At 32.6% G+C, this 21,401-nt stretch overlaps 1 protein-coding gene across 4 annotated transcripts in view; it reads left to right on the forward strand.

Moving 5' to 3' along the window:
- Positions 1-21,401, forward strand: part of EPHA5 (EPH receptor A5) — a 277,999-nt gene that overhangs the window by 172,957 nt on the left and 83,641 nt on the right. For all 4 annotated transcript variants that reach the window (XM_004681266.2, XM_004681269.2, XM_004681268.2 and 1 more), the window contains exon 6: positions 17,658-17,782. In XM_004681266.2, the coding sequence (XP_004681323.1) occupies positions 17,658-17,782 (125 nt within the window). The remainder of the gene's footprint in view (positions 1-17,657; positions 17,783-21,401) is intronic.

The raw sequence follows: 21,401 nt of genomic DNA on the forward strand, positions 1-21,401 counted from the left end.
TCTGATATATCTTCAATTTTGCCTTCCTTTGATGTGGGTACCTTTGTAGCTGCCTTTTGTAATTTTTATCCCTGGATTACTTCAATTTCCATTGTATCTAGTTCCATATTACATAGTATCACCACATCCCTATATTAGATTCCTTCTGTTGAAATATCCAGTATGATTTAACCTATCTAATTGGCCTTGTACTAATATCCTTATGATATTTGTGCAGATACAATCAATTTACATTTTAGAAAAATTAGCTTTATGGAATTCAGTGAAGACACATTTATACATGGATGCTCTTTTTGGATAAAAAATAATCAAAAATAGACACAACTATGAAGTACAACATCTCAGTCTAGACAAGTTGAAAATAACTAGGCCAAACCCCAGGACACTGCAGCTGGACCTTCTCATCCACTGTACCAGAAATATTGAATTTGCTCTTCTAAAAAGCAAGTCACTCAAGTGTTTGAGGTTTCTAGCATTGTTCTTTGAAAAGGACTGCTGGAAAATATAGTTTGTTCAAACAGTGGCTTGAAAGGTTTCTCACTTCTGAAGTTCACCGTTTAAATGTCCGTGATCTGGTGAACTCAGTAGAGATCTGACACTTGAGAGTTGTCGTCCCTAGTGTTAGGTAGTGACTGTGTGACTGCAGACAAGTTACTATCCTCCCCTGCATCTCACTTCTTCCCAGTTCTTCTCAACTTACTGGGCATTGCCAGGTAACTGATTTTATAGGCAGCACAAAAATCACTATAGAATTTCTCCTTGCTATCTCTAGGAAAAGCATGGCTGTGATAGATACAATTTTATTCTGCTCTAGAAATTCAGGATTCAATAAATGTCACATATAATAACAATTTATTATTTTGTTTTCAGGACATTCTCTACATCTGTCCTAAAAATAAAAAAAAAAAATCAAAGAAACAGGTTTTGGGATGATAGATTCTGGTCCCCTTCAGAAATAGTGGTTTTCTCAGACCCTAATTGTAGAGAATGTTTGTAGATTATTTTTAATTGTGTCAGTTGGATGAATGATGCTTTAATATATACCTGAAGTGAAACACTTTTTTCATGTTTATAAGTCATTTGCATTTTAGTTCAGTTAGTTAATATGTCACTCATTATAGAGTAGGATATTAAAATATGCTGATTATATAAATAATATGGCACTTCAAAGTTATTAGGAAATCAGTAAGTATTATTGACAAGTATTGTCACTTTCAATACTGTTAACTTTTTGTTTACCCTGTAGTCAATTTATTTATGATAGTTGATCATGGAGAAATAAATTTGGAAATTATATGCATTTATTGAACAGTTAGCATAGCCCTAGGCATGCATCAAAAAGGAGTGTTAACCTTACTTCTGGTATGCTTGATAATTTGCACACAGAGAAGCCACTGAAACCCTCTCCAACCTATTCCTCTCCAGTCTACCAGCTCTAAGGTGGAGATGGGACACAAGAAATTTCTCCTGGGGAAACCAGGTTTTTTCTTTTTCCTTGCCACCTCTCTCCCTCTTTCCAGACATGTGAACTTTCTCCATGGTAGCACCACTTCCTTTCCCTAAGATTGAGTGGTTAGTAGCCTTGGACCATGATGATCAGATTTCATATGTTTCACTCTGATTTTAAACATTTAAATGGGAGGGAACTGCTGACATGACAGTGAACATGAGCCAACCCTAACAATAATGTGTTGAGAAAATAATTGCTGATATATGTATTGAACTGCCATAGAAAAAGCTCATTTATACTGGTGGGCATTTTGTGGGATCTACACCTGAGAGGAAAAATAAAACATTATACAACAATGTAGTGTGTGTGTGTGTGTGTGTGTGTATACATATGTATATACATGTATGTATATATATATATATTTGAGTAAATATAGTTAACAAAAAGGAAATAACTCATTTAATTGATGTATATGTATTATTAAACATTAATAGATAACAAATTTTTATATCTATTCAGAGCAGAATTCATTCGTGTTTGTTTTCAGTTTGAAGATTTATTATATATTTCAAATTATGTAATGGCAAGATCATGTCTTCTATAATTGTATTTTATGCATAATCATTACTAAATTATATACATAGTAAAAATGCCAATATTTTATTATTTTTAAAGAAATGTAGTTTTTTTTTCATCTGAATGCATCCAAGTATTCTCTTTTCCTACCTTTTCTAGGACAGAAATGCTTAATGAAGTTTAGTAGTATCAGTGGTTAATCATATAGACTGAAACCAGGTTTCCTTGTAGTATTTTTTGTAGACTTTCCCTGCCCCAAAGCTGTCAAATGTATACTTTGGATAATGGTAGTATCTATTCCTTGAATTGTAAATTTTTAAACAGTAATATTATTCATTTAGTATGTTTTAGGGATTTCAGTGCATGAAATTACACAAGCTGAATTCATATTTGCTGTTCTAGATCTTTTCAAATGTAAACATCTCTCAATTCTTTTATTTCTTCTTCCTCTCTGAAGTTATGAGTCCTCATTTCTTTTTCATAATTGCATATTATTATAATATTTTGTAGTTACAACCTACTTTTAATTTTCTTTTAGTTCTTTTATCATTTTGAGCTAATAGTTTATATTTAGTTCCAAAAACCTCACTACCACCTTATAGCTATCTCCAATTTGATTTTTTTTAAAAAAAAACTGTAACTGCTATCATTTTGTAGCTAATCCAAAATATTAGGTTTTAATTAGCAGCCTGCTTGATATCTTCTGGAATTTTCCTCTATTGTTGGTCTCCAAACTTCCTAAATGTTGCTTTCAGCCAGTGATGTATAGGAAAGCAAGTGAAAGCTATGGAATTTCAATTATATTATTTTTACTATATTTTTACACAACTTAAGCAAGATTTTGTATTTACTTTAGAATCAAATATTGAATACAATTTTATAATTGGAATGACAGATTTGAAATCTTTAGCATGAATTTATAGTTGGTGGAACTGGTAATTTTATTTTATCAAAAATTTGTGCCATTAGTTATTATGAATTTTAAAAACATATATTTTAGTTAGAATTTATGGTAAAATATGATTAACGATCTTATAGTATGATAATGAAAAGATTATTATGTTTATGGATTTTTCAAAATTTGGCGAATTTTTCTTAATTGAAGAAACTAATATCTAAACTCAGTGTTGGGTGATAGACAACCAGAAAGCCTACTTGGAAAGATTGTGAAGAACTTGTTAAGAAGTATGGACACCGACTACATAGGAACTTAGTGTAAGGAAGCCAGAGGTTCTTTGTGAGAATTTAAATGCTCAGTGTGATAGCTCTATCTGTGTTATTTGCAAGAATATTATGATCTGAGATTCTGGAATAAGTTAGAGAAAAATGTCCTTGTTATGCATGGGAAAAAACAAAAACTGAAAATACAATAAATTAGAATAGTGACAGTAGTTAGATTTCTCTATTTGGCAATGTTATTTTATCTTCTGTACATATTCACGAAATGTCCCTTCAGCTATATCAGGAAAATTAAAAAATTAGCACATCATTCATAAATTCCTGGCAGTGAACATTGCAAAAAAGAGATTCCTTTCCTCCCATACCATTATTGTGATGGAAATATATAGATCAAAATCCTAGTACCATTTACTCATGAGAGACTAAAAAGAAATGAATTCTAAATTATAGGGGGAAATTGCTGTGGCATTATGTAATTGATCACAAAATCATTAAACTTTCCAATTCTCAGTAGGTGCAAGTTAGTTATGGACAGATAATCTTATGTCTAAATATCCGATGTTAGTTATAGCTGTGGTAATTTTTACATTTATAAGCCCTCATGCTGATTTGATTGCTCACAATATGTACATTTTGAAATATGTAGTATACTGCTAAATGTGGGAATATTTTACTTTGTCCATATTTATAAAGGAAGAAAAAACTCTGAATCTGAAATGTGTCAATTTTTCACATACATGCACTGCCAAATTATCTTTGCTTTATCAGCCACTAGATTGCCCCATTAATATCTCCATTTTCCTATTTGAGGATGACTTAATCACCAGAATTTTATTTCATCAGAGCTTTATTTCAAATGATAATCTACTTCCTGTAACTACAGTTAATTATGACAGCTCTTTCCTAAAACAGCATTGCCTTCCTTGCAGACAGATCTTGATTTTGTATTATTTTGTCATTAGCTATTCTCTTTCACTACTGAGAAATTTACACTGTCTATCATAATGTTGGGAAACATTTTAAATTAAATTCTAACAATACAATAAAATTTAAAACCCCAAAGTTTAAAATATTATATTTAAAATTTTATGTTAGCTAATTTTCATTAATACAGGAATTTAAATTTCTGATCAAGACACACTGCCATGTTTCAGGTTTCTCTGATCTTTTCAGTATAGACATTTTATTTCCTTTATTTGATTCATTTCTATGCTTGTAGATTTTATGTGTGTCAGAGAGAATAATAAAGATAATTTGCTTTACTACCTTTACTTTATACATGAAAATGCTCAATGATTTTTCTGTAGTTCTAAGATATTAGCAAAGTTTGTTTATACCCAAATCTGAATTTTTTAGCAACCACAAGAACTTTTCAGAGAACAGGAATGAGAAATAGTAAAACTTTCCACATCTAGAAAAATGTTTCATTAGAACCTTAATTTCTTGGAAGTATTTTTAATATATGTTAACTTATGTCTCTATTTCTGTGGAATCACCATAAAAGGTCTGTAATATTTTGATTTCCTAGCTTTCTTCTGTCTTTAAGCATACTTAGTTACCTAAATGCTACCATTATTATCCTTGTTCACAAGTGTGGTCTCATCAATGGAACAGATTCCCCTCTTTACCGAGTAACCTATTAACAATGGATGAAAATTGTACACTGATGCCAAACACCTATTACACAAATCTTAAATTCTCAGTGACAATAATTTGGGATTTAATATGTAGTAATAAAACATTCATGAACTTGCACACTGTATCAGTTGTGTGTGTGTAGTTGATGATGAACTGTTAGCATTGGGGTGTTATATAGTGACTTCCTTTCTCCCTCTCTCTCTCTCTCTTTTTTTATGTGGTTATTATATGTAATGCAGGCCATTGGTGGGACTTTCCTTATCACTGACACCACAATTTGTACACAGAGAGCAACGAAGAAAATATAGGACCTACTTTTTTATATTGTCTCATTTACTTTATTTTAATTACTGTATCTAAGCAAAATACTGTCTGGTTGGAACATTTTCTGCAATAAGCTAAAAAAAAAAAAAAAAGAAATTCTTCCTGAACAGTGCATGCTTGAGATTGAGTGTTTCATGTTCCAATGAAAAAGTTAATATTTTTGTTTCAACATTGCCATTTGTTTGTTACTGGCTGCAACTTTATAAAGGACAACATTCTTAATTCAAGGGGAGAGTTTTCTGCTATTAAACAAAAATTACAAAACAGTTCATAGAAAGTTGCTATAATTTCTGTAGCGAGCACATGATGAATGTAAAGTGATTGGATGTTGAATTAAAAAAAGTATTGAAAAATATGTGGTGAAGTTTCAAAGAGAATTACATAAATTTCTAAGAAAGTATCTGTATTAATAAACATAAATAAAATATTGATATGCTAACTGTTTCAGTAAATCCATGAAAAGTGTTTGGCTATGTGGATATAAAATATAATTTGATAGGTACATTTAACAATTCCATACAGAATATGGAAATATAGGGCATTCGCTGGTGGTACATTTAACAATTCCATACAGAATATGGAAATATAGGGCATTCCCTGGTGGCACAATGGGTAAGGACACAGCACTGCAAGCGAGCTACAGCTGCTCCTGTGTGAGTTCGAATCCTGGCCCCGGAAGTGAACCACATGGCATGGCAGACCTCTCCTGACCCACCCACTGCTCCCCTTGGGTTATGTCTAGTTTCTACTTTTACAGAAGAATGCATTTGTATTTTTGCCTTTTAAGGTCACCAAAAATATGGAAAATTATGTTAAAAATAAATAACATGTGGAATCTCAATGAACTAACAAGAATCTATATAAGTCCTAAGTTATACCTTATATTTCTTTATTTTGCTCTAAGTAAGAACATTACATATAATGTTTTGAAATTAGTGGGTGAAATTATTTAAATGGATTATTATGTACATATAGTACTCAAACATACAGATCATGACTATACAGCATCAGAACATATTTGATGAATTAGTATATAGTGTACTGTATACTAACATACACTGTATATTATACTGTAGCATACATATACATGTACAAACCTCATGTTAAATAGAATAAACAGGTGAATTACCTTTGAAATCAGACATATCTGGGCTTTAAGTCCTACTTCTGATACTCATGAATTATTATATAATAAAACAGAGGTACAAAATAAACTTGCACATCAATATATGCATTTACATGCATATGTATATTTGTATTTGCATACATACATTTATGTCATTAAACATATATAAATTTATATAATAAATTTTACCTACTTCCTCAACAAAGAAAGATATCAAATCAGCTGTTGGCCAATTTAATTGCAATAACAGAAAAAGATAGTCAATGGGAAATTTATTAATGAATACATAAAAATAATATATTTTAGTTGAAACAAGAACTCAATAGAGTAATTTGGAGCTAGTTAAAATTATTTTGATGTGAGGTATAAGAAATATTATAACTTTTCCTTCTATTAATTAACCATACTTGTTTAATACAAAAAATAAATAAATTTTGTGCCAGTATTTTTTAATGAGTCATTAGATCGCAAGATGTTCTGACTTGCTTCATTTCTATATTTATACCAATGTTCTTTAATTAAAAACATGATGTTATGACATTCAGTTATATAATTATTATCAAAATGCATCAAACTTGTATTTATTGCAATACTTAGTGATGTCACTGGCCCAATTCCACCTTGTGTTCAGAATTATTGTTTGTTCTTTTATTCATGAGGTGGAATTAAATTTGTAATACAATTTCATGAAAGCTCTTTTCAAGTTTATTCCTATTTGGCTTTTAAATTAAAAGTGACATATGGCCCTCCCTGATTGCGCAGCGGGTTAAAGCACAGCACTGAGAATCTAAAGCCGCTTCCGCATGAGTTCGATTCCCGCCTGCCCCAGAGGAGCCCACATGGCGTGGCAGACCTCTCCTGACCCGCCCGCTGCTCCCCTCAGCAGTGTACTTCATTGATCTGCCTGTTCTGTTGCCCACTCTGTCTCTGGTGAAGCCTCTCGCCGCCCCTGAGCCTCTGGCCTGTACCCCAGTTCTGTATGCACAAATAAATCTTAAAAAAAAAAAAAACGGAATCTATTTTAAAAAAAAAAGTGACATATAAGTAAAATGACATTTGACAGTTTTACCCATAAATTAAAAAAATATTCTATTATAATTTTTAATTATTAAATTACATCTTCAGTACTTGTGCAAAATATCTTGTAGCAGCCTCCTATCCTATTTCATTGGCTTCTTCATTCAAGATTGGGCCTTTTTTTTTTTTATTGAACACTCACGACATGCTTATTCTTGTTCTAGTTTACAGAGAGTACAAAGACAAATGAAGCCACTCATTGTGCTCAGAGTTATTTAATCTGACAGGTTAGTAAATATATATTCAGAGGAAAATATTTTAAAAGCTCTTTTTATCTATGCATACAAGAACTGGATGGAGTATAGGCCAGAGGTGCAGAGGTGAGACGATTCACTAGAGACAGAATAGGGAGAAGAACAAGCAGGTTTACTGAAATACACTGCTGAAGGGACCAGTGGGCAGGTCAGGGGAGGTCTGTTGTCCCATGTGGGTCAGCTCCCTGGCTGAGGATCTAAGGTTCAACAGTGGTGAAGGATAGCTTCATAGTACTGCACATTTTTCTGTTGCACCACTAGGAAGGGCCTGGGAGCAAATGTCTGTAGGTATTACATTTCCAAAAGAAAATTACCTTTATTTTTAAATTTTTAAATTGAGGCAGCATTGGTTTACAATGCAATATATAATTTACAGATATATGATTAGAACACTCCCACAAGCGAAGTTTGCTGTAGCAGTTTCCCATTCTGTTCTTCTTCTCATTTCTCTTCAATCTATGATCAAATTTATATGGTTTGATGTTGGTTAGGTATACCTGATCCTTTGTGTTACTTCTATATAATCCACATTTCAGTTACAAAATCCTATATTTGTCTGTCTTCTTCTGACTTATTTTGCTTTTTGTAATCTGCCAGTGTCATCCATGTTGTCACAAATGGCAAGAATTGCTTTTTAGGTCACTTGTAACTGAGTAGTATTCCACTTATATATATATACACCATGACTTCTTAATCTATTGACCTGTCTTTGGACACTTAGGTTATTTGTATAACTTGGATATGTAAATAGTGCTGCAGTGAACATAGGACTAGATATATATTATCAAATTGATGTTTTTGCATTTTTTTGAGGAGTTGAATTTCTGGATCACATGGTAGGTTTTTTGGTAATATTTTGAAAAAACTCCATATGTTTCCCACAGTATCTGAACCAGTCTACATTACCACTAATAGTATTAAGTGGGTTCCATTTTCTCCACATTCTTACAAATATTTACTGCTCCTGGTCTCTTCAATGTGGGTCATTTCACAGGTGTGAGCTGCTATCTCGTAGTGATTTTTTTGAAAAAGATTTATTTATTTACACATTCAGAACTGGGATATAGGCCAGAGGTGCAGGGGTGGTGAGAGGATTCACCTGAGGTAGAATGGGGAGCAAAATAGACTGACTGACAAAGTACACTGAGGGTAGCAGCGGGCACGTCAGGAGAGGTCTGCCATGCCATGTGGTCACCTCCAGGGCAGGCAGGGATCAAACTCATGCTGAAGTGGCTTTAGCTTCTTAGTGCTGTGCTTTAACCTACTGCATCACAGGGAGGGTCTCATTGCGATTTTAATTTGCATTAAATTAAATACAATTTATTTGACTTCCAGAGATGATAAACTTAATGGATATCAGCCATTTCTCAAATGTATGCTTATAGAAACTTTTCTCCCATTCATTTGGTGCCTTTTGTTGTACTAGTAGTCTCTTTTGCTGTGTAGACACTTTTTTGTTTTATGTAGTCATGATTAATTACATTACCTCATTTGATTTTAAAGGATACCATAAATTTGTCTAAACTTTGTTTCTTATAAAAAATTACTGTGATTAGTAAGTTTAAATAATCATTGCCAACAAGGCCACTTTGTATGCTAAAAATTCTAATATAGAGTAATGAGAAATAATAAATAGAAAACAAATTATATGATTATTTGATAATTTTATCATTAACACATTGTGATAGTTGATATTTGTTTTTATAATTTGTGTGACTATTTTGTGAAATGGTGACTGTAAATACCAGTGATATAATTCTCTATTTTCATTATAGCCATTTCCTTTGCCCATTAACAACATTATGACTTCAAACTGATATTTGAAACATATGGCTTAACATCATTAAGTCTAATTGCATGAAAAACTAATGGTATATGCATTTATTGTGGTATAAACCTATACTCTTCAAATTTGTAAGTCAGTGATATATCAATATGCCATAATCATAAAGAAGAGAAAATTAAAAATATATACCTATTTTGAAACTTACTTGATTCATCTCCTACAGAAAACACTTAATATTTAATATCTTGTGACCTTGGGAAAAATGTAATGGGACATTTTATCTCATAAGTTCTTTTCATTTAAAAGGATATTGTATCCTAGAACTACTGACATTTAAAGATAGGGTTTTTTTTGTGAAATATTCTTTCTGAAACTTCACTGTGATCATATATCAAAATACCTAGTATCAAGTGATTTAGATTTTGTCTGAATGAGTACTTTGAATTTTCACTTGAGAAAGAAACTTCTAAAATTTCTACTTTATTTAGAAGAGATCATGAGTATCAGTTGTATAAAAAATGCAACTAGTTGTTTTTCTTGGTCCAGTAATATCAAATGATAGTACATAATAACAGTTATATATTAATATAGGAAAAAGTAGCTTGTAAGTCATTATATTCTATGTATTATGAAAATACTATGTGCAATTTATAGCATAGTAAATATAAATTTTACAGTATTTAGTGGAAGTTTATTTTACAATATCTGCTGTACTTTTCAATTTTTGCAGTTTCAGATATGTTTATAATTAATCCAGCAAATGCACTTCTCATTTATTTTAGGAAATCTTGTTACTGACTTTCTTACCTTCATATGAGCTATGTGCTCTGAAGCAAAGTAGCAGAGTAATCATTACATATAGTATCATTAAGAGATTTCTAAAAGATGGGAAGACAGAGACAAGGGAGAGAGGAGAGAGAAAAAGAAGAGAGAGAGATCAATTAGCTAAAAGACTGTTGTCTTCAATAAGGGTACAGGCCATTATGTTATTTTAATTTTATCTTACCATTTGCAATTACATGGATGTAGAAGATATTATGTTTATTGAAATAAGTCAGTTGAATATAGTCAAATACCATATAATTTCATTAATGTGGTACATAAAGAAGCTAAGGAAACATATGAACTATGTAAAATAAACTTTAGACTGTAAGATGAACTAATTTTTACTGGAAGAGAATGGAGACAGGAGAATAAATCAAGAAGTGATTTATATGGTAAAAGATAAAATTGGATTTCTGATGGTGAACTAACTTAATGTAGTATATACGGTTGATTTTTAAGTATGCATAACCTGAAACTTACATATTGTCATTATAAAATGTCACATCAGTAAAAAAAGAAGTCATCATTTCAAGCACACATACGTACACTTCAGCAGTCCTATTAGTCCATAATTATAAAAAACTGCACATCAAGCATGCAAAATTCTTAAGTTTCAGCATGTGTATGTATCTTGACATATCATCAAAAGCAAGACAGTAATTTGCTGTTTGAGATATCCATTTCTACCTACAATTTACAAATATGTCATGATAATCGTAGTGCCAGCAAGGCACAGGGCACGTTTTCTATGGTCTTAGAAGACATGTAAAGGAGGACTCTGTAGCCCTTGGTGGCTTTTTCAGGTTTTTAAAAGATTTATTTATGCATACAGAACTGGGATGCAGGCAGAGAAAGGATTCGCGGTGTCAGAGTTGGGAGTAGAACAGGCAGATTGATGGAGTACACTGCTGAGGGGAGCAGCAGGTGGGTCAGGAGAGGTCTGCTGCGCCATGAGGAGATAACCTGGAACTGGGATCTAACTTGTACCAAGCACTTTAACCTGCTGCGCAACCAGGGAGGGCTGGCTTTTTAAGTTTGTTTGTTTGTTGTTTTTTTGGTTAAGATTTATTTATGTATTCATATAGAACTGGGGTACAGACCAGCGATGCTGAGGGTGAGAGGACTCACCAGAGACAGTGGGGAGCAGAACAGGCAGATCGACGAAGTACACTGCTGAAGGGAGCAGCGGGCAGGTCAGGAGAGGTCTGCCTCACCATATGGATCTCCTCCTGGGCAGGCGGGAATCGAACTCATGCGGAAGTGGCTTGAGCTTTTTAGTGCTGTGCTTTAACCCACTGCGCCACCAGGGAGGGCCCGGCTTTTTAAGCTTTTAATGAGAGGCAACCAGTTGCAGGGCAGGCAGGGAGTGGCGGGAGGTGGGCAGGAGGCTGGGAGGTCTCCTAGACACAAGTGAATCTTTACTCCTTTGGGCTCTCTGGCATTCTCTCACGGTGGTCTTTCACTGGTCTCTGCCACAGCTCTCTGCTTTTGCCATCCTTATATATATGCTCTGTCTCTGCTCAGGTATACCTAATCATGCATGCGTGACCACAGATGTCTATCACTGATCGCTGATAGTGGGAAGGTGGGAAAATCCTGATCCCTTGCATTTACCTTACAATAATCTAGTTAGAAAAGAAGTATGTAGTACATGATCTTATTTACACAATCCTTTGGAAATTGTAAACAAATTTATTGTAATAGAAAACAAATAATTTTTAATTCAATTCTACTTACCAAATGTTTAATATGTCTAATGATAGTCTATCATTATTTTAATGAATTTACAAACAGTAGGGAGAAAGAAAAAATCAGGCCCTTCCCGGTGGCGCAGCAGGTTAAAGCACAGCACTAAGAAGCTAAAGCCACTTCACCATGAGTTCCATCCCATCCTGGAGGTGATCCACATGGCGCGGCAGACCTCTTCTGACCCACCCCTGTTTCCCTCATCAGTGTACTTCATCAGTCCGCCAGTTCAGCTCCCCCACTCTGCCTCTGGTGAATCCTCTCATCACCCCTGCATCTCTGGCCTGTAACCCAGTTCTGTATGCATAAATAAATAAATCTTAAAAAAAAAAAATCAACACATCTCTTTCTAACCACGTGTTTCTAAGCTTATATAAATTTTTAAAGAAAAATTAATCCCTGTAGGGCTTGCCTTCAGTATATAGCACATTTTACTTTAAAGTGACTCAAACAGAATCTTTATTAAAAACATAGAATCCTTGGACACAAGCAGAACTCATAAGTCAGAGTATTCTTGACAGAAATCTAAAAATCTGTATTTTTAGGAGTAACTAGCCCAGACCTGTCTGGATAATAAGAAACACCTAAATATGATAAATTATGCATGGTAGAAATAAGTGATGGTTTCCAGCTGGCAGATATTGACAGTCCACTTGGCCAAATTTTGACAATGGAATAAAGTAGAACATACGTGTATTTTTAAAATGTGAATGTTAATAAGCTAAAACAATGCACATATGGAGGAGACTTTGTAGAAATTAAAAAGCAGTCTCATCTGCCTATTACAGACTGAAAGGATTTCAATATTGTTCTATATGCCTTCTCAGATCTTTAATACTTAAAACATATGACAGTAAGTATAGTAGAATTTTTTTTTTATTTAAAGTACAAGTAGCCAGTTCTTTATTCCATCATAATTTCTTTTTGTTTACACAAATAATACTGGGTGTTAGGACTGATGAGTGGTATTTGCTTATTCCATTTAAGTTTTCAAAAATATTTTCCTTATATGCATTCTTCTAAAGAGTAAGTCAGGCCTTATTCTATTTTACACTAAGTGAACTATTGGTCATTCCATTGACATTTAAAAGTTTGACATTTTTAGCCCATTAAAATTGTTATAATCAAGGAAATTTGCTTATAATTATATATTATATTGGGTTGTAAAATCCACTGGATGTAAGGAAATGCTCTTATCTGTAGAGGTGGCTTGCTTTTGGATCTCACTCAGCATTTAGAGCAGTGTCAAGTTCAGAGAAGAGGTTACGGATAATTTTGATTGATGAAGCTTGAAAGGTATAAAGAGTTATGGAGGACACATTATTGAAGTCATTTTAAACAATGGTCTATTATTTTGCAACTGATGTCACTACAAACAGTATATATTTGGTATCTAGTCTATACTTGATCGATATTGTACATACAGAAATATATTTTAACCTTTACAAAAAGATGATGAATTTTTATCATTATCTCTACTTGAAAAATGAAAAGTACATTCATACAGGTTAAATAACTTAAACAGAATCACAGAACTAGAAAATAATTGGCTGTCAAAGGATTTGAAACCACTTCTGCTTGACTTCAGATCTGTCTGTGCCATGTCACCTGTTCCAACTTGAGAACTCTGTGCCTTAACTGGGGTCATGTATTTGAAGAGTAGGATGATATGTTTTACATAATGGATGGTAGAATTGTTACTATCATTGTTTGTGCCATTGAAATGTGTGAGGTTTCCACATTATAATGTAATCAGCAAGTCAAGCAAACAAAACAAAATATTTATCCACTAGACATACATAGCAGAATTGACCGATGAAATAAATAGATGGCAAATGGTGGGGGCCATGTGAGATGTTACAAATAATTAGGCTGAAAAGACTAGACTGATCATGTGATAACTGATTAGAGTTGGTGACAGCAGCTTATAGTCATGTTTATCAGCAAGGAAGACATCTATCATTCAGATTTTGGGTTCTAATAACATTCGCTAATAAAAGAGATTAGTGCTTCTTGTGTAAGTAATAACTGATTGCAGAAATTGAATAAGCAAGATGAGTCTCCAACATTGGTCTTATAGTGTCAGAAAGTAAGAAGTTTACACAGAAAACACAGATAAACCAACCCATAATAATAGGTGAGCCTAAGGGGATATGACAAAATCTCTTATGGTAGATTGGATAGAATCCTGGGAGAAAAATAAGAGAGTAAGTAAAAGGTAAGAAAATATGCAGAAAGAATGAACTTTGCTTAATATTAATGCAGTCAATAATGGTTCATTAGTTGTGACAGATACCCTGCAGATGTACTGTACTACATTAAGACATCTCTCCTGGGGCGGCAGTAGATGAGAGCTGCACAGGAACTCTGTACTAGGGTCATTATCTTTCCGTACATCTAAAACTATTCTAAATTTAAAATTTAAAAATTCAAACCTACATGTTACTTCATAATGGAAACTGCAACTAGTGGAAAATTCAGTGTCTTGGGACCTACTTTGTGGCCTAGGGGTTAAGTTACAGTATTGTCACCTCTATTGCTTACATTTATTTCCTGGCCAGGGAGCTGATCCACATGGCACTGTAGACCTCTCCTGCTCCCTAGTGTATTTCAGTAAATCTGCTTGTTCTGCCTTCTACTCTGCCTCTGGAGAATCCCTCACCTCCTGCACCTCTGGCCTATACCCCAGTTCTTCTATGTAAAAATAAAAATTTATGTTTTGCTCATACAAGTACTTAGAGGTTGACATCAATATAGAAGCTGCACTACAAAGACAATTTGGAATATTTCTACATATCCAAAAGTGAAGTATGTTAGGTTATAAAATTTATTTTATTCTATTCACACTTGGTCTTGTTACAGAGAAAATTATTCTTGAACTATTCTGATCTTATAAGTGTTCTTACCATTTCTGAGCCCTGTAGAAATTCTCTATAGAAAACTGGGTTTGGGAAAAAAGAACATTTATTAAATCAAACAGTCTTTGTAAGCTACACAGTTTATGTTCAACTTTGATATATGTAAATACAAATATTATACTTCATGCTGGCTCTGTGTTGATATTATTTTGATAGTTTGACTTTGAAATGGATTGTTTTATTAAAGAGTTTAGCTTTAAAATAAAGCACAAATACCCCAACTAATAAATCCTAGCATATGCACCTATGATGAAACAAATTCAGGTTTGAATGATGCAGCATGATTAGATATATTTTCTTCACTCATGCATCCATTCAAGATTTTTTTTTTTAATCTTGTTATGCCAAGTTATTTTCTGATGCTGGAAATACTATCCAACAAAATTTTATAACTGCAAATTGTCGTGATTTTGAATTTTTTTTCCTGGAGCACACATGTTAAGTACAATTTATGAATAGAACTTTGGCAAACCATTTATTAGGTAATGATTATCTATTATAAATGTAATCAATAAAAAAGTGTATAATGTAGTAAAGTGATAAAGAATTTTGAGGACATTTACAGTGTATAAATCAACAAACATGTAGTGATGACAGGAAAGTAGTGCAATCCAACATTCAAGATAATTCATAGATGTTCACTACTGAACAAAATACATTAAAAGTCTACTGTCTTCTTATGTCAATATTCTACTTTACTAAGTTTATAATTTTGCTATAAACACTACAATGAACTAGGAGTCCATAGTTTACTTTTTTTTTTAATTTCCATGTCTTATAAATGCTTTATTCACTGTGCTGAATGCATTGCCAAAATAGTTCTATGAGAATTACCAAATACAATTTCTATAGAGGTAAACAAACTAATTTCAAAACTACAGTTTTAAAAATACTGCAATTTTGGTTTTATATGCATGCTTTATGTGCTCTGTTCTACATTGAAAATAATTTTATAGTTATGTCATAAACTTAAATGCATGATGATACCATCACTCACATTGTGTTTTTATTGTCTACCCCAAATTTCATCTATTTACTTGACATTTCATTTCCTGTTTCAAGTTTATAAATTATCTGCCATCAAAAATTTTGTGCATTATTATTTAAAATTTTTAATTAATATTATACATATTTATTTCACCCTTCCATTCCAGGTACTATTCTAGGTCTAAGGATTCTACTGAAAAAAATAAATGATATTTCTACACTCATAAAAATTATATTCAACTTGACAGAATAGAAAAACCATATAATTTGTAAATCAGCTAGTACAAACATAAAATCTATGGAGGAAAAATATAACACTGAAAAATCAGAGGGTGTGATGAAATGAGGGAGCTGTAAGTGAGAGTTGGTTACTTGAGTCATGGAGTAGTCAGGAAAGGTCTCCATGAAAAAACCAGCGGTAAGGATGTGAGTCCTGGAAGTTGAGGCAAAAATCACCCCAGGCTGATAGAATGTGGAATACAAGCCTTTTTTGATAAGAGTATGTCTGAAATGCTTAAGAAATGACAGCCAAAGCAGAGCCATTCAAGAACTATACCAATAGGGAAGGTCAGAGAAAATACAGCCAGCCAGGGCATTGATCTTTATAGTTAGACACATTTGTTTTACACCTGGGTGAATTGGGGAAGCACTTCCATCCTCTTCCTCCCTGAAATTTTCATATTTCTGTTGGACCCAACAAAACTTCTAAATTTTATGTTTGCTGTCTATTATTCAAGTGGTACCTCTGATTTTATTATATTTTGAGGGAAATAGAAATAAAAAATAAATGATAGATAGATGATAGACAGAGTCATTCATCTGACCAGTCTCTATGACTGATACATTTTCCATACACACACACACACACATTTGTGGTGTGTTATACATATCACTATATTATATACAAAGTATTGTATGTTTTTCCCATCTCTCTATATATAAACACACAAAATACACATTAATCTTTCATTAGTTTATGACAGTCTTCCTCAGTCTTTTATAAAAGCTAAAAATATATAAAGTTAATTATATCAGGAAAAATATCAGAAAATACATCTTTGTATTTCTACATGTTTCAACAAATTGATAAAAAAATATATGTTAAATGGCTACATTTTTGTGAATTTAGAATATCCAGACCTAGCTGAAATTGCATATGCATTTTTTTTTTCTGTTTTCACCACTAAGCACTTAGTAAACACTGACAGATAAAATATTTGGGTGCTACGGATGTAAAAGATGTTTTCTTTTATTTGGTGTCTTCAAAATATACCATATGTTATTATAATGACATATTTTAGAAAAACTATATATGAATTCAATAATTATCGGTCTCATATGATTTCAAAAACAATAAATGATAAAAAGCCTAAAGTGGAAATATGGTAATGTAAATGTAAATATATATATTAGCAGAAATGAGATATATTACACACAGCCCATACATTTTAGAAACAAAGAAGATAAATAAGAACATCAAAATATCAAATAAAGAATAATATAGTTCATTTTTGTTCCTATACTTCTTAAGAAAATGTATAACTATAATTATTGTATGAGAAAAAAATTCAGGATATTTAGTTGATTTATATTTTTAAAATGCTTGATCTGTAAAAGAATGTATAGAGCAAATAAAACTACTTCCATATTAAATGAAAATGTAATGTATTATAATATTCATTGCATTGTATTTCAAAATGCCAATATTCATATCCACAACTCTAATTTCAGGCCTTTGTGACTCATGTCTCCTATATGTACTGTTTTGCAGCCCCCTCTCCAGTCACCAATGTGAAAAAGGGGAAGATTTCAAAGAACAGCATCTCTCTGTCTTGGCAAGAGCCTGATCGCCCCAATGGAATCATCTTGGAGTATGAAATCAAATATTTTGAAAAGGTGAGGTTAACAGAATAAAAAATGTCCTCACTCTTTTTTTTTTTTTTCATTTTAGAAGTTGCAATTATCCAATTTATAAAAAAAACATTCTTCAATTGTATGCGTAAATCAATGACAATTGATTCTACAGTTGTGATTATGGAGCACTCTGCTCTGTTTTTCATTGCTGCCAGTTTAGGCTACCAGAATACCACTCTATCACCTAACATCAGCTTAACTTGCTTTTGCAGCATTAAAAGATGAAGTGATAGGATGTTTTGAAAATACCACACTTAAATTGCTCACCTTCAGTAGTGTTTATTCTTTAGTGCAAGAAAAAAAAAAAAACATACAGGCTTATCATCAGTAACCCTGCACAATACCTATGCTGTTTAGGAAGTATAGGCATGTTACTGTAAACATATATTTATTTTAAATTATAACAACAATTTAACAGTACCATAAACTTTTTTCTTTTTAATTTTAGGACACAAAATCAGAAACATGTCTCACATTCTTTATATTTTCTCTCCTTCCTGGAATGGACTCAAAGTTATTAAGAATTTTGTAATAATAATATTTGTTGAGGTCCACTTTACTCTTTCCTAAATCCACAAACAAATGAACTATTGATAAAGATATAAGCAGATGGAAAATGAAGATGAGCTTAAATTTCTAAAGATGGAATAGAGTATGTGGTTATATATATATATATATATATATTATATATATATATATGAATTTATATATAATATATATATATATATATAAATTTTATATATATATAAAATTGCCACAAGTCTTTACAGCTTGCATCCCCACTTACTATGATCTCTGTACAATCCTGGGTCTGAATGACAAACAACATTTAGAACAATTTAAGTTCTAACACAGTAGATATAGTTAGGTGCTCCAACTAGACCCAAAGGGGAGGTATTAGTGATTCTGACCCAAATGTGTTTATCTATGAAAGAGTAGAAATGATCTGCTTCTTTCCATAAGAAGAAAAGTGCTCATTCATACCTCTCAATTGATTCTTCCAAGCTCACAGAAGCCACAAGTTCTCTATTAGAGAAGAATAAAGACAGTGGGGGAAAGTTTACAACCTAAAAAAAGTTGTCCCAGCTAGGATACAGGTAAAGAAAGGGGAAAAAATGGTTTTCAGTGTACTAATGGAAAAATATTACAACAAATATGGGTAGCCTATTAATTAAAATTACTTAAAAATCCAGTATCATACATATATAGACAAAGAGCAATGGATAGATATATAGATAGCCATAGGAAAAAATATAGATATACATATAGATAAAAGAGGGTAAATAAACACTGAAAGAATTCATTACATGATGAAAATTAAAAATAATGTTGCTTCTTTCATTATTTGTAATTTCTCAATTACAATAACAGACAGTATGGGAGGGCATGGGTCTCTGCATATTCTCTCTTTTGGATGTCTTCAGTAGAGTATATAATATTAAAAGAGCTGAATAGGCCCTCCCTGGTGGCACAGCCTGTTAGGACACAGCACTGCAAGATAGCTGCAAGTTCAATCCCTGTCCTGGAGTTGATCCACATGGCACGGCAGACCTCTCCTGTCTTGCCCACTGCTCCCCTCAGCAGGGTACTTCATCAATGTGCCTATTCTGTTCCCCACTCTGTCTCTGGTGAATCTTGTCAGTGCCCCAGCACCTCTGGCTTGTACCCCAGTTCTGTATGCATAAATAATAAATAAATCTTTAAAAAATAAGGCAATGATCATTATATGTAAGGGGAAAAAAAGAGATGAATAAACAATCAATTACTGCTTTTGAAATATTTGTCTTTCTAGGTATGGCTAACTGATGGCATTATGTGTAATTATTGGATTACTAGGGAAGATAAAGATAAGGCATATGTCACAAAATTTAATTTCAAATGTGTTACATACCAAGAATGCTCTGAAGGAATACTTCTGAGTCAGGGGTATGGTGACAGATAATTTTCAGTATTTCCTTTTTTAAAAATGATAAATCATGTAAATTGTTGTTACGTTAATGCTCCTTACCATTTCCATATTTTGGGGGAGTAATAGTCTATACTGTCCTGTATATTCTTGAGGCCTATAATTTAAGCACATGCATATATTCAAAATAACTTTTAAGTTTTACATTTCTTATTCAGACTTTGATAGACCTAGTTATCTGATTACTACTGAAAAGCCAGAGAAGTAGTTGTACATCTATATATAAACATATATTAGATCATTTTATAAACATTATAAGTTTCTAAAGTTTTATGGGATTTTAGTTTATGTTAAAATAAATTCCAATGCATAATGACATTTGAAAATAACTAAACCAAAAAGCTATATTTTGAATACTTGAATTTTAGAGGAAATAAAGCATGTAAACTAAAAGTTTGACAAATATTTAATTCCCTGCAAGCTTTCCTTACCCTGCCTTTAAGGAAAAAATCTAATTTTGCTTTACATATAAAGCAAAATTTTATTGTTTATACTATTATTTACAACAAAATTGGTGGGTTTCATATGTGTGTATATATATACAATATTCAGTAGGTACAAGGATTTATCTTTTAGAGTTATGTTAAAGAGTTGATTATGATGATTATGTTCAGAGTTTCTGATGGGCAGGAATTATTTTCTGTTAGCATCTTCTAATATGTTTTTATTTTATACATCATCCAACTGCTTAGAATATATGCATTACGTTAAAATTTAGTTTTCTATTTAATGTCACATTAATAAATCATATTACATGTATAATATAAAATATGCTATTGGAAAATTATTTCTATACATAGCCTCAATAATGAGTAACAAGTTGCCCACTTACATGCTTTGAAAGGAGCAAAACTTTTATATATTAATTGGGGGAAGTTATTAACTCCCGTCAGTGTTTTCTTTCTGCATTGACTATATTAATTCACAGACTCTTTGCCAAGCAAAATTTTTGAACATATCAATGAAATACACACAGGTTTTTCTTAACACTTTAAGAAGTAAAAATGAAAGGACTAATGAGTTTTTATACCATGTATGAGGTGCGGGTCCTGCTAAGTTCCAGAGTTCATTTTGAACTTTCAGAAAGACACTACTATTTTATTGGATGGCTTTTGGCCAGACACAGGTGGTAAAGCTTTCCAGGCCCATGCATTTGCCAGCTGGCATTTCTGCCTGTGATTGCCCTGCTCTAATAGAGGTCATTGGGCCTCTCTGCTCCTGCATGGTGATGGGCCCATTGCCATCTCTTAATTAAAGGCAAAGGCAAAGGGAAGCTGCCCTTTGGCAGGGTGGCTGCCAGCTGGCTTCTTCTGCTGAGGCCCTCCCCTCACTGCATGTGAGCAGTGTTTGCTAAGCAGCTGGGGAATGTAGCTCATTTGCTCAGCAGGGGCATGAAAGCAGCAAAAGCTACTGCCCTAACCAAGGACTTGGCAGCCAGGTGGTTGTGGGTGTTAAGATGTGTATATAGTATTTGTGATCTGAAGGAAAATGCAATAAGAGTTATTGAAAATGATAGAAGCAAGGTTTGGAAGATACTTTGTTCATTCACAATGAATACTTATGAATTTTGACAACTAGGTATATGTTTTGCTTCAATATACAGTATTGAACTAACTCAGAAACACAATGTGCTAT

This window comes from Condylura cristata, unplaced genomic scaffold (genome assembly GCF_000260355.1).
Source record: "Condylura cristata isolate star-nosed mole 26May11 unplaced genomic scaffold, ConCri1.0 scaffold00012, whole genome shotgun sequence".
Lineage (NCBI taxonomy): Eukaryota > Metazoa > Chordata > Mammalia > Eulipotyphla > Talpidae > Condylura > Condylura cristata.